At 42.9% G+C, this 14757-nt stretch overlaps 1 protein-coding gene across 2 annotated transcripts in view; it reads right to left on the bottom strand.

The window, feature by feature from the left end:
* The window catches only part of ZFYVE26 (zinc finger FYVE-type containing 26), a 273412-nt gene that overhangs the window by 92011 nt on the left and 166644 nt on the right, over positions 1-14757 (bottom strand). For both annotated transcript variants that reach the window (XM_030215525.1, XM_030215526.1), the window contains one exon: positions 7312-7442. In XM_030215525.1, the coding sequence (XP_030071385.1) occupies positions 7312-7442 (131 nt within the window). The remainder of the gene's footprint in view (positions 1-7311; positions 7443-14757) is intronic.

The following is a 14757-nucleotide window of genomic DNA, read 5'->3' as shown; positions in this document are numbered from 1 at the left end:
CGCCATCAACGGCAACCATGCTGCTGATGAACTAGCCCGTGAGGTCACTTCCTTTTCCAGTCCTCCTTCCGGTACCGCTGCCGATGCGGCACTTCCGGTCATTGTGTCCGAAGCACCACTTCTGGACACGCCTCCTTCAACTCCTTCCGATTCCACACCATCTGATTCCTCCTCTCCAAGTACCCCACCCCTTTTTCATACTCCTCCCATCATTACACCTCCCTTATCTCCAGTACCGCAGTGTCCTCAGAACGAGCCAACTCCTCCTGTAACCTCTGAATCCCTAACCTCAGACTTCTCCTCTACCCTCACGTCCTCACTGACACAAGCAGAAATCACCTTGTGGAAGCAAGCAGGCTGTTTCCTTAATCCTAATGGTATTTGGACCCATCCCAACGGTCAATTATGTGTTTCACAGCATGTTTTGTCTCTCCTCCTGCATGCCCTCCATTACCCTTTGCATTTAAATGCTAATACATTGTATGATCAACTGTCTTCCAAATTATGGGCTCCCCAAATGATGCCCATGTGTCACACTGTGGTTCATAACTGTTACAAATGTTTTCTGTATACACCTAAACGAGGACCTGTCATTCCTTCAGGTCATTTACCTGTTGTCCAGGGACCTGGCCAACATTGGTATATTGATTTCACAGATATGCTGACACCTGTTCGTGGTAAACGGTATCTGCTTGTCTGCGTGGACGCTTTCTCTAGGTGGGTGGAAGCTTTCCCTTGCTCTAGAGAAACCGCACAAACTATGGCACAAACACTGTGCAATGAAATTATTCCTCGATTTGGTATTCCAGGCAAAATAACCACAGATAATGGTACACACTTTGTAAATGAACTGCTGCAGAATCTCCTTCCAGCACTTGGCATTACTCACAGAACTGTCTGTGTCTACAAACCCACCAGTAATGGTTTGGTAGAAAGATACAATGGATTGCTCAAAACCAAAATGCGTCAGCTTATGGCAAATGGGATAAAGAATTGGCTTGATGCCCTCCCACTGGCACTCTTATCACTTCGTGCCACTCCATCCTCTTCCCTTAAACTGACGCCTTTCCAATTATGTACAGGTCGCCCAATGCGACTTATACCTGGCAATCCAGACACTCAAGTGTCCGATCAATACTCAGTATATTGGGATATCTTGCAGACTATTGTAAGTTCTCTGTCCTCAATTCCACAGGCCATTTCGGACAGAAGAGGGGATTGTGATGCCAATAGATCCCCCCCTTACAAAGTGGGCGATCTAGTGCATCGGCGTTATTACACGCACAAAACCTGGCGAGATCCCATCTACGTTGGCCCCTTCAAGATAGAAGCTCTGTCAGCAACAGCTGCTAAGCTTGAGGACCACACATCCTGGGTCCATCTGAAAGATATACGAGTCTACCCGAATACCGAATCAGGCCTCCTGGATGTTTCCATTGATGTTTCCAGCACAGCAGCCACTGGAGAGACCTGTCCCGCCACAAACTCCATCTCCACCGCCACTGAGCCCAAGACCACCGACCCCACATCCAACACTCTTGAACCATCTTGATCAACTCGACCAAAGACTTAACCACTTAATCAACTTAGACCATCCATCTCCTGAATCGCACCTCCTTGATCTGGCTGACATTGTCATCCAAACCTTCGCTGACTCTCCAGACTCACCATCTGAACAACCACCTGTATTTGAACCAGCATTTGAGTTGCCATCCTCACCTCTTCCTCCAACTGTTCCAGCACTCCCACTTCCATACGTAGATCTTCACATCCGTCTCATCCGAATCCGTAACCTTGCAGAAGATCTCACCCAAATCCGCAACTTAGCAGGACAGTTGAATCCGGAAGAACAAGAGTCTGTTGCGGTTTCCACAGTACAGAATTTGCACAGCAACATCTGTGAGCTGCTCGACATTCTACATTTGTACTTCCCGAATCACGCCAGATAAATGCCACAGCAAGTTCTGCCGCTGTTCACTCCAGAAGAGCTCATTCCCTTACAGACTATTTCCCTACATAAAGTTCCTATTCCAATACCACCTTTCCCAACCACTCCTGTGAAAGTTTTAATACCACCACCTTCCCCCACTGGCAAAGTTCTCCGCAGGGAACCAACTGCTGAGAACCTTGCTGCCCTTGACGATATCAAGGAACCAGATCCACCAGACCTACAGAACACTGGACTTTACCCTGTTGATAAGTGTGACTCTGAGCAGTTATCTGAAACCAATTCCCATTGGTCCAACGACTTTGACGGCACTTATTTGGAAGGTGACACCATTCCTGACGACACGGACGGAACCAGTACCCGCCCAAGTGTTGTCTCAGCAGCAGTAACGGTGTTACATCAGTACACCCTCTTCTTCTGCTTCCCATCTGCTCGATTGTTTGCTGTTGGACTCGTGTGCATGATCCTACTTTGTATAGGTTTGGTTTTGTTTTTCACTACCCTGTTTACCTATACTGCTGACAGTGACCTCTTTGATCTTTGGCTCACACTCACGACCTTTCCCACTGGCAACGTTACTTTGCCCGTTGGAAACGCCACGGTACTTGCAACTACTTCGGTTCTTGCGACTACCCCAGCGGTACTTGCGACTACTTCGGTACTTGCAACTACCCCAGCAGTACTTGCAACTACTTCGGTACTTGCAACTACTTCTCCACCTACTACAGCAGCCTACACAGAGCCCCCACAGTACACCACATTCACACGCCTGTTTGGACACACATCCCTCCAAACCATCAAAAAGATCAGTCCCTTTGCCACCAATAATCCCACCCCTTGGTCAGACACACCGGGCACAACAGACTTTTCAACTGGCAATCCTACTGTGCCAATTGAAAACGCTGCGACTACTCCTGTCCTCACTGATTCTCCTGTTTTGCATTCTACAAGTGCTCCCAATAATATCAGTAGCTCGGTCCATATTGTCCCCAATCTTACAACTGCTTTTGGGGATAATATTACCTTGCTTGAATCACAACCCACCCCTCCTCCTTATCCTGTGGTTCCTACTAGTGACGTTCCTCCTCCCACGAATAATACTACCTTAGCCACTCCAAATATCACCGTCCCAGCTACTCGACCTCCCAGATAACTCACCATCCCAAAGTAGCTATCAATATATGTCCCAGAACAGACCAGATAACCAGCCTTCTCCACCTGATTCTCCCCCACCGTCGCCTTTAAATTTAGGTGAACACTTAATCCCTGAACCCCCAGAGTACCTTTTTGATCCAAGAGAATTAATACATCCCCATTGGGACCCAGCTCCAGAAGACGATCCCAATTGGGACCCCTTCACACGATATCAAACATTGTGTGAACCCTTATTTGAGAGTTGGACACTAGGTCCTAGTCGAACGGTCACACACACTGTGGTACTATTTGGAGGAACCTTAGGTTTACAAATTGAACAAACCGACGACCTCCTAATAAGACCAGAAACTGGTGACGTTGTAGATTTTTGGTTAATCACCCACGCTGTACTGGGCACTGACTGGATACCCTTCCTGTTCATTAGAGAGGTTGGATTGGGACCTTTGGAAGTATATAGCCTTTTCGAAATCCCAGACCCTACTGAAAGAGGAGCTATTAGAATTTACCCACCCTACCCAAATTATTCCTCATGATATATCAAGCATTGGTATACCTTGGAATACTAACTATAGCAATTGCAGTTCTGGTTAAGACCCTAGGATTATTTTTGTTACTCATTTTCATTACCCGCCAACTGCCTTTGGTACAGTCCAGATCTTACATTTAACCATGAAAACTACCAACATGAAGTGCCTAGCCCTTCTGTTGTGTGTGCTCACCATGCCTATGGTGCAAGGAACAAAACATCTAGAAAGTTTTCTACAACAGTTTATTACCACCCCTGAAATAACATTACCCACAACTGAGAACACGACCACAATCACCCTTGATGTGTGTGCTTACACAATGTGTGGAGAACATCCTGTACAGCAATACTTGTCAGCTTTTGAGGTATACCTGTGTCCCTTCTCCAATTGCGGAAGTTGGGCACAAGTATGGTGGTATACAGGTTCATGGATTCCCTACTCAGGTAGTGAGATCCCAGATCTCAAAAAGAGCATTTCTATCATGAAATTGCGAGTGAATGGCCTCTGTTCAATGACCAAATGTAATCAAGTGGCTATCACTTTCAGAGGAGTAACGGCTGTTACATACAGAACTTATTCCTTAGGAATTGATGCCTCAGGTAGAGACCCTGTTGGGAAATTTAAGATTGTTCCACCCCCAACCCAACCAGAAAATAATCCTTTGATGCCAACAAAAATCCCAGAAGTAAAGATTCCTTACCAGATTGTGCCGATTAATAATTCTAAAGATTTAGTGGCACTAGAAACAGGATTTGGAGAGACAAACCTGTGGCTCGAATGGGCGCATTATACTACAAAGAGTTTGAATGTCTCTAATTGTTATTTTTGTGCCCATGCTAGAGCAGAACCAACTGTAGTTCCCTTTCCTTTGGATCTGAACAATGATCCAGATGGTTTTTGGTGTATGTTAAAGTTATTACAAATGAAAGATGATATCAACCAGACTTGTCAACATCTTAACGAACACCACCCCTACTTACCCCCTCGGCTGAGGGTTCCACCCGCATTCAGGATTCCACATCCTGCTACCAGATATCATACATGTCTGGAACGATATGGGGTGAAGAATACACGGTTTCTAGGAAATTTGACCAATTGTAATACAACCCTAGAAAAAGCGACTCTACGAAATCTAAATCTCACAGACTTTTCACAAGCTAGAGCAGACATATGGTGGTACTGTGGAACCCACACTATCCACCATACACTTCACAGAAGTTGGACAGGCAGATGTGCCTTAGTCAAATTGGTAATTCCAATTGTAATAGCATCTTTGCTCCCTCCTCATAGCAGCTCTTCCTCACGAGTGAAGAGAAATGCAATGCCTGGATCTTTTGATGATCGGGTCTATATAGATGCAATTGGAGTTCCAAGAGGGGTTCCTGATGAGTTCAAAGCCAGAAACCAAATAGCTGCAGGATTCGAATCAGCTTTCTTTTGGTGGGCTACTATAAATAAGAATTTAGACTGGATCAACTATATCTATTACAATCAGCAGAGATTTGTGAACTACACTAGAGATGCAGTTCAAGGAATTGCAACACAATTAGACGCCACTAGCCGGATGACGTTGGAAAACAGATTAGTGCTTGACCAACTTCTGGCAGCAGAGGGCGGAGTGTGCCGGAAAATAGGTACACAGTGTTGCACCTTTATCCCCAACAATACTGCTCCAGATGGATCAATCACCAGAGCTTTGGAAGGCTTAACCTCACTGTCACAAGAATTGGCAGAGAACTCTGGCGTTGACACATCCTGGACTGGTTGGATGGATAGAGCTTTTGGTAAATGGAAGACATTTATCATTTCAGCAGCCACTACTATAATTATAGTGGTAGCAATTTTTGTATTAGTAGGATGTTGCATAATCCCTTGTGCTAGAGGCTTAGTAGAACGCTTAATTGAAACTGCAATAATGAAAAAGACAACAGCAGGACAATATGCCCTGTACGAAAATCTCCTTCCCAACACCACAGGAGATAACACATTGGACTATCTCCCTCTGAGAAGGACCAATCGCTATGCAAATGCTAGAGACACTAGAGAGATGTCTGCAACTGTATAATCAGGTAATAGCACACAGGGATACAATATAACCATATAAAGCTTTATAAGATGATGTGATACATGAGCAAAATGTCTACATAAGCAATGCACATCTATGCAAATGTATACTCAAGAAATAATCTGCATATAACCAAAGAATTTATGATTGATAACAATATATACTCACATAGGTAAGAATAAGTTAGAACCTGCATATTAATGGGTTGAATTAAAAATATTATTATAGTAATTATAAGTTTTTGTATAACCACAGGTATAGATAAGAAGTATTGAAATAATTGAAGTGGTGCCAAGATGGTAATTTCAAACCAAAAACAAATTTGACTGTACCAGTTAACCGTAAGACTCAGAAAATTTGATGGCCTGATAGGATACCTTCTGGAATGGATGGTACCATGGTGTATTTGCCCTGGTGTCACCCTATGGGATAGGGTGAAGAGGGGAATGTTAATATGTGGCCTGGCTTCAGACTTACCACTGGAATAGTGGTGGGCTAAGCTACACAGGCAAAAGCAACTGAAAAGTACTGACTAGGCCAAATAACAAGCTAATAATATCATAATTGAGAATCTGCAAAAAGCAGGTCTGCACATTGGGTCTTAACACAACCAGGTACAACTTTCTAATTGAATATAGCACCTATAATGAAATAAAAATGGGCAAAAGGAATAAAATGAGGTTTTTAAAGTGGGACTTATTTTCCATCAGATGGCACTGAGATCATAAGATGTTATGAAAGGTATTACTAAAGAAAGATGTGAAACTGGTATCTTAACAGAAAGATATTTTGGTAAACGACAAAAACTAAATGTTCCAAAAACATGTTGACTTTAACGGATATGGGGCAATCTCTTGAAATAGCTAGAACGGAAAGACAGATGGTACAGATGCGCATGTGGCCGGATACGAAAGTATGATCTCAGAAATTGAGAAATATTAGAAAAAAACGTACCTCACAATAGACTGCTATTGGGATTTGTGGCTATAAAAGGGATAAGATTTTGATAGAGAATCGGAGTTCTCCCCAACGCTTGCTCAGACGGCAAGGCCCTGTGCGACTGAAACCAGAGTCTGTCTGATGTCTGTACTTAATTGAACAACTTGGTAAGATTAAAGTCTTCTTTCTGAAATTTATCTCTGTCTTTATTTCCAACAATTCTTTACCTGTCATTCTAACTTAAAACTAAGCCACATACAACTCACACACACTCTTTACACTAAGTTTATATATATGGGAACTTAAATGGACAAAGATCTACTTAGATCCTGATAGATAGAGGACCATGGTCATGGACAATATCCAAGCCTTACGTCTTCTACTAGGCACACAACGGAGATATCACTGGGATGGAATATCAAAAGGATTTAGGCAGGCGGCCCATCACATAGTAGAATATCTGGGGTGCAAAGAGGGCCCTAAAATTTACACTATAAAAAGGATTATTTCAACATTTATTTCAACAATCTGCAAATGTATGTGAAATAAAACAAAGACTAGAAGTAAAACCAGGAAGAGAAGAATCAAGGCAGTTATGGTGATAAACTTAAGCAGGCACGATACTCTGAAAAGCTGAAGTAATGTCATGTCTGCTGAACCACCACTGCTTCCCTTACCTGCTCATAATAAAATTCATTACGCTCTATTTCGTTCTCTTCTTCATTTAACGTCAACCTCCACTGGAGACTGGCTGCTTTGAATAACTGCATCACTTCTGCTAAATTAAGGCATTCCTCAGTCTGGATATCTACATGTGAAATATGAAAAACAGATATGACCAACGCAAACAGTCCTGTGTGCTTTCATTCGCACATCTTTGCATTATTAGATCTAGCATTATTTTTCGCTGTCTTAGCTACTGGCTCTCTTTTTGTCTGGCCTTGAAGACCTTCTCTAACTGAACTGCTCAAATCCCTCTATGATCTAAGAAAATCTAAGCAATTTGCTCAGTCTAATTCATATGCCCATTGTTTCCATTATACTCAATTATCTTGCAGCAAAGGCAGGTATAACTTCTGGCCGCACTGAGTTTTTAGTCATGAAGTTACTCTTCTGTAAGCTCAATACTACAGTGAATTTCTGTGGCTGAGAATGCATGCTGCAACCAACACTTTCCCAATCAAATAGATTTCCCATTAGTACTGCACTAGTTATAACTAAGTCTTTACAAGAGCTGTATGCAAGATTTCTGCCCCTCTTACCTATAAACAGATCCCTAGTGGATATCCTTAAGCCAGTGTTTCCCCAAGTAAGTCCTGTATGCACACCTAACCAGTCTGGTTTATAACTACAATGAATAGATATAACACAACTGCATACAATGGGTCTCCAACATATGGAAATCTCATGTGCATACTCACTGTGGCTATCCTAAAAACCAGAATGATTAGGAGCACCTCCAGGACTGTATTGGGAATTGTTGCCCTAAGTCATTGCAGCAACAGTTCTCTTAATTAATTAATTTTTTTAAAGGAGAAATGTTACCACTTTTCCCAGTCATCTGTTTGGCTACATCTCTTACTCTTACCTAGGGTGTTTTTGCCTTATAAATCTGTATTAAGTACATAAGTATTGCCATACTGGGAAAGACGAAAGGTCCATCGAGTCCAGCATCCTGTTTCCAACAGTGGCCAATCCAGGTCACAAATACCCAGCAAGAACCCAAAAATGTACAAAACATTTTATACTGCTTATCCCAGAAATAGTGGATTTTCCCCAAGTCCATTTAATAACGGTCTATGGACTTTTCCTTTAGGAAGCCATCCAAACCTTTTTTAAACTCTGCTAAGCTAACCGCCTTTCTCTGGCAACGAATTCCAAAGTTTAATTACACGTTGAGGGAAGAAATATTTTCTCTGATTCGTTTTTAAATTACTACATTGCAGCTTCATCGCATGCCCCCTAGTCCTAGTATTTTAGGAAAGCGTGAACAGACGCTTCACATCTACCCGTTCAACTCCACTCATTATTTTATAGACCTCTATCATATCTCCCCTCAGCCGCCTTTTCTCCAAGCTGAAGAGCCCTAGCTGCTTTAGCCTTTCCTCATAGGGAAGTCGTCCCATCCCCTTTATCATTTTTGTCGCCCTTCTCTGCACCTTTTCTAATTCCACTATATCTTTTTTGAGATGTGGCGATCAGAATTGAACACAATATTCGAGGTGCGGTCGTACCATGGAGCGATACAAGGGCATTATAACATCCTCATTTTTGTTTTCCATTCCTTTCCTAATAATACCTAACATTCTATTTGCTTTCTTAGCCGCAGCAGCACACTAAGCAGAAGGTTTGAACGTATCATCAACGACGACACCTAGATCCCTTTCCTGGTCCGTGACTCCTAACGTGGAACCTTGCATGACGTAGCTATAATTCGAGTTCCTCTTTCCCACATGCATCACTTTGCACTTGCTCACATTAAACGTCATCTGCCATTTAGACGCCCAGTCTCCTAAGTCTCGTAAGGTCTTCTTGTAATTTTTCACAATCCTCCCGCAATTTAATGACTTGAATAACTTTCTGTCATCAGCAAATTTAATTACCTCACTAGTTACTCCCATCTCTAGGTCATTTATAAATATGTTAAAAAGCAGCGGTCCCAGCACAGAGCCCTGGGGAACCCCACTAACTACCCTTCTCCATTGAGAAAACTGACCATTTAACCCTACTCTCTGTTTTCTATCTTTTAACCAGTTTTTAATCCACAATAGAACACTACCTCCTATCCCATGACTCTCCAATTTCATGAGGTACTTTGTCAAACGCCTTCTGAAAATCCAGATACACAATATCAACCGGCTCCCCTTTATCCACGTTTGTTCACCCCTTCAAAGAAATGTAGTAGATTGGTGAGGCAAGATTTCCCTTCACTAAATCCATGTGGACTTTGTCTCATTAATCCATGCTTTTGAATATGCTCTGTAATTTTGTTCTTAATAATAGTCTCTACCATTTTGCCCGGCACAGATGTCAGACTCACCGGTCTATAATTTCCCAGATCTCCTCTGGAACCTTTTAAAAAAATCGGCGTTACATTGGCCACCCTCCAATCTGCCGGTACCACACTCAATTTTAAAGATAAATTACATATTTCTAACAATAGCTCCGCAAGCTCATTTTTCAGTTCTATCAGTACTCTGGGATGAATACCATCTGGTCCAGGAGATTTGCTACTCTTCGGTTTGTAGAACCGCCCCATTACATTCTCCAGGTTTACAGAGAATTCATTAAGTTTCTCCAACTCGTCAGCTTCGAATACCATTTCCGGCACCGGTATCCCACCCAAATCTTCCTCGGTGAAGACTGAAGCAAAGAATTCATTTAATCTCTCCGCTACGGCTTTGTCTTTCCTGATCGCCCCTTTTACTCCTCGGTCATCTAGAAGTCCAACTGATTCTTTTGCCGGCTTAATGCTTTTAATATACCTAAAAATGTTTTTACTATGTGTTTTTGCCTCCAACGCAATCTTTTTTTCGAAGTCCCTATTAGCTTTCCTTATCAGCGCTTTGCATTTGACTTGACATTCCTTATGCCGTTTCTTATTATTTTCAGTCGGTTCCTTCTTCCATTTTCTGAAGGATTTTCTTTTAGCTCTAATAGCTCCCTTCACCTCACTATTTAATCATGCCGGCTGTCGTTTGGTCTTCCATCCTCCTTTTTTAATACGCAGAATATATTTGGCCTGGGCTTCCAGGATGGCGTTTTTGAACAGAATCCACACCTGATGTAAATTTTTGAACCTTGAAGTCGCTCCTCTAAGTTTTCTTTTCACCGTTCTTCTCATTTTATCATAGTCTCCTTTTTTAAAGTTAAATGCTAATGTATTTGATTTCCTATGTATACTTACTTCAATGCTATTATCAAATCTGAACATATTATGATCACTGTTATCAAGCGGCCCCAGCACCATTACCTACCGCATCAGATAATGTGCTCCACTAAGGACTAGGTCTAGAATTTTTCCTTCTCTCGTCGGTTCCTGTACCAGCTGCTCCATAAAGCTGTCCTTGATTTCATCAAGGAATTTTACCTCCCTAGATATTAGATATTGTTATCAGGATGAAGCTTGTAATTACCCTGTTTGTCGAGACCAGGCTGACAGCTAAAGGGTTTAACAGTGTGCAATGCCAAGCAGGAAGCCTGGATGTGTATCCGCCACCTACTTGGACTGAAGGAGCAGCATCTTCAGGTAATCATGATCAGCATTCTTTAGGGGGCTGATGCAGAAAGGCTCACAGTACAGCCAGCTCAGTGCGCCGGTTCTGCCATGAAATTAAAGTGAAAAAAATTCCACCTGCATGCTATATGCAATGAGCATGCAAATTGCTGCAATTTTAAAAATATAGCAGTAAGCTACAGCTTATTAGAAAATGTCACTCTTCCTGTCAAAGCATGACCCACTCCCTTTCCTCATCCCCTCCTCATCCCCAACTGTAAAAAAGTTTTCACTGGTGTCTAGTGGCACCCCCCAACCCCTCCTGACCTGACTGACCTCCCAGCCCCCCACCCCTGAATTAAAAAAAAAAAAGCTATGTTGTCTAGTGGCACCCCTCCTCTCACCCCTCCCCACAAAGACTCAACAAATTTAAAACAAATAAAAAAAATAACTCCCTAGTGTCTAGTGCCACCCCATAACCCCCAATCCCTTTTCCAAGCCCCCCTTCTAATCCCCCATACCTGACTGAGGCAAGAGTGATGCCCATTTTCTTTTACGTTTGGCACTGTCCTCTTGAAAATGGGAGCACCCTGCCCCACACAGTGTATCCTGGGATGCACTGCACAGGGTCAGTCTGCCATATAAGGGTGCTGGAGATACTTTATTTTAAAATTTGGTTGGGCAGAAAGGACAGAGATGGGACTGATACAGCCTGCAGGGGCTCTATGCCGCCTCAGACTTGGAAGTAGATTTCTGGCACTATGTCCTCATGGTAGATATCAGCGCACAGCCCTGCAGTTCTCTGGGGTAACTAACAGGCTCTTTATTTTATATTTTAATATGCTGCACTGATATTTACCATGGGAGTAAATTTCAGCTCAGAAAACCTTTTTTACATACAGTGGTCAATAATGAGCAGGTAAACTGCTTGTTAACTGCGTGCTGCAGCCCATAGTAGTTTTCTGCATTGGCCCCTAGGTAAACAAACCTTTCCATGAGACTGCTCAGACAAACAATGGCTCAGAGTGACTCAGGGGCAAACAAATCTGACTTTACTCATATCCAAAAGTATCTCTGTGCAGAAAGCATAGATACAAGATGACAGATACCATAAAATTTTATAGTGCGTAAAAACTATAGGTAACCACTGGCTCTTCAGAGCAGAATTAAAGCACTTACACACTCAGCACTTACATAGGACCCAAAGGTTTGGTGGGAGACCTGCTAATTTTCTTTCCTTTAGTCTCATTAGATGAGTCCAGGACTTGTGGGTTTGAATCCATCTCCAGGAATCTTACAGAATTATGCTGAGCTTTAACAGAATCCTGTGCAGCTCATCGAATTAAGTGGAAAACAGCTGTTGAACATAATGCTGAGGTAAATGTGAAAACATCTTCTGAACAAGAGAAACAGGACTTTAGCAAAAATTTAAATTCTGCTTTCACGATATAGAGAAAACAAATAAGGGCAGGTAGCTAGACTCATCTGGTGCGACTAAAGGAAAGAAAATTAGCAGGCAAGAATCTAATTTTTTTCTTCATTGTCATGTGCATCAGATGAGTCCAGAACTTGTAGGAGTTGGGGGTTGGGCTGTTGTGCTCCCAGCATTCCTTAGTGGTTTTACTTTCTCTGCGCGGCTGCATGGCAAAGGAATTTGTGGGTTCAACAGGATAATTTGCAGTGAAAACGAGATGGGAAAGGGGGAGAAGAACTCGGACTCCTCTGAGTATCATCCCTGCTCCAGGTCCAATTCAATTGTTTATGCGTGTGTGCGTGATGGAGCTTAAAACCTCAAGTGAGGTACTCCTCTGCTCAACTGATGCCCAGTAAGTAGATCAGGAGCTGCCTTAGATAAACAGTCAAGAAGCTGCACAATCCAACCATCACTAACAGCTGAAGACAGAGAAATATTCAGCACACAACGATTACCAACAGATGTCCTTGGAGACAGCTCTAATTCTTTCAGTTACTGATCTTCTATCAGGAACTGTTATCTTTAGTAGAGAAGGCAGAAGAGCCTTGGTTGGGGGGGGGGGGGGGATCCTGAACCACCAGGTATACCCTCAAAGGACCAATTATACTGGGGTATCAGCAGCCCTTCTCCACAGAAATTTGCCAGTCCTATCTCCAAACTTCTGTTAAACTAGTAACTAACCAGTTCAAAAGTTAAATGTAAAGTCCAAACCAATAGCTGCACAGAAACCATATACAACCTGCTGGAGATAGAAGAATACTGAATTGCTTAAGTTGCACAGGGTTCTACTAAGGTACAGTACAATTCTGTTCTCTATCTCCACCTGCTGGTAGATGGATGCAAACCCACAAGTCCTAGACTCATCTGGTGCACATAACAAGGAAATTACATGTTGACCTATCCAGGCTCTGCACAGGAAAGAGATGATGTCTGTTGCAACTGCTGCACTGATCCATGTGGGACACGAGCTGGTATCAGTTGGCACCATGAATTGGCACCTCTTTTCCCTATACCCCACTCAAAGCATCAATAGGCTGGCATCCAAGAAGTGGTGTCATCATTAGCTGCCTGCATGCGGTGAACCTTCCCTCCCCGCCTTTATCTTTAAACTCCAGCTGGCCTACTGGAATCTTCAACTACTTAAGGAACTCACAGCATATGAAGAAAAGAAGCAGTCAACAGTCAAACAGATGCTGGAGGATTTACAGACCAGACAGAATGTTTGATGGGGTGGAGGATAAAAGGTGTGAGAATGCTTTCCAAGGTTTAAGGTATGTTTAAACCCAAACAGTGATGTGACAGTTAGGTGTGAAGGCTAATGTACTGATGTTCACAGTTGGAAAATGTATCTTTATTATGGTGGTGGTGGGAGGGAATCTATACATTAGTTTCCAAAGGCCCATGGATGGGTTAATCCCTGCCCTGTCTCTCTCTAACCCATGTCTGAGCATCTGAACTTTAGATAGCTCAGCATTATCAGTCTTCTTCCCAATTACTTGTCTTATTTCAAATTCAGATTTTATGTATTGTGAAGTGTACAATGATACAAACCTGTATAAAAACTAGTGGATAAAATGAAGATTCCAAGAGAGAAACTAAAGCAGGAGATAAGACTCTGTCAGTTAATACTCATGCATAGCTGACCTGCTCACTCTCAATACTACTACTTAACATTTATAAAGCGCTACCAGGGTTACGCAGAGGACAGTCCCTGCTCGAAGGAGCTTACAATCGAAAGGACAAAAAAGTGCAGTCAATCAAATTGGGGCAGTCTAGATTTCCTGAATAGATGAATAATGGTTAGGTGTTTCAGGCATTTCAGATTCATATACGCTACATCATAGCGACTCCTGATGCAGGCCTGTAGGCCGAAACACAACAGTTGTGTCGAGTCTTTTCTTCAATAAAGAAGTTTTTATGATATTGTCTCCAGGATTTGTATTTCCGTGGTCAAACATCCCACTTTTTACCTATATAGGTGCCGAAAGCGACATTGAAGAGGTGGGCTTTGAGCAAGGATTTGAAGATGGGCAGGGAGGGGGCTTGGCGTATGGGCTCAGGGAGTTTATTCCAAGCATAGGGTGAGGCGAGGCAGAAAGAGCGGAGCCTGGAGTTGGCGGTGGTGGAGAAGGGTACTGAGAGGAGGGATTTGTCCTGTGAGCGGAGGTAACGGGTAGGAGCGTAAGGGGAGATGAGGGTAGAGAGGTAATGAGGGGCTGCAGATTGAGTGCATTTGTAGGTTAATAAGAGAAGCTTGAATTGTATGCGGTACCTGATCGGAAGCCAGTGAAGTGACTTGAGGAGAGGGGTGATATGAGCATATCGGTCTAGGCGGAAGATAAGACGCGCAGCAGAGTTCTGAACGGATTGAAGGGGGGATAAATGGTTAAGTGGGAGGCCAGTGAGGAGTAGGCTGCAGTAGTCAAGGCGAGA

This window comes from Microcaecilia unicolor, chromosome 9 (assembly GCF_901765095.1).
Source record: "Microcaecilia unicolor chromosome 9, aMicUni1.1, whole genome shotgun sequence".
Lineage (NCBI taxonomy): Eukaryota > Metazoa > Chordata > Amphibia > Gymnophiona > Siphonopidae > Microcaecilia > Microcaecilia unicolor.
Note: the sequence above shows the minus strand (reverse complement) of the source record. Positions and strands in the feature narration are given on the sequence as shown.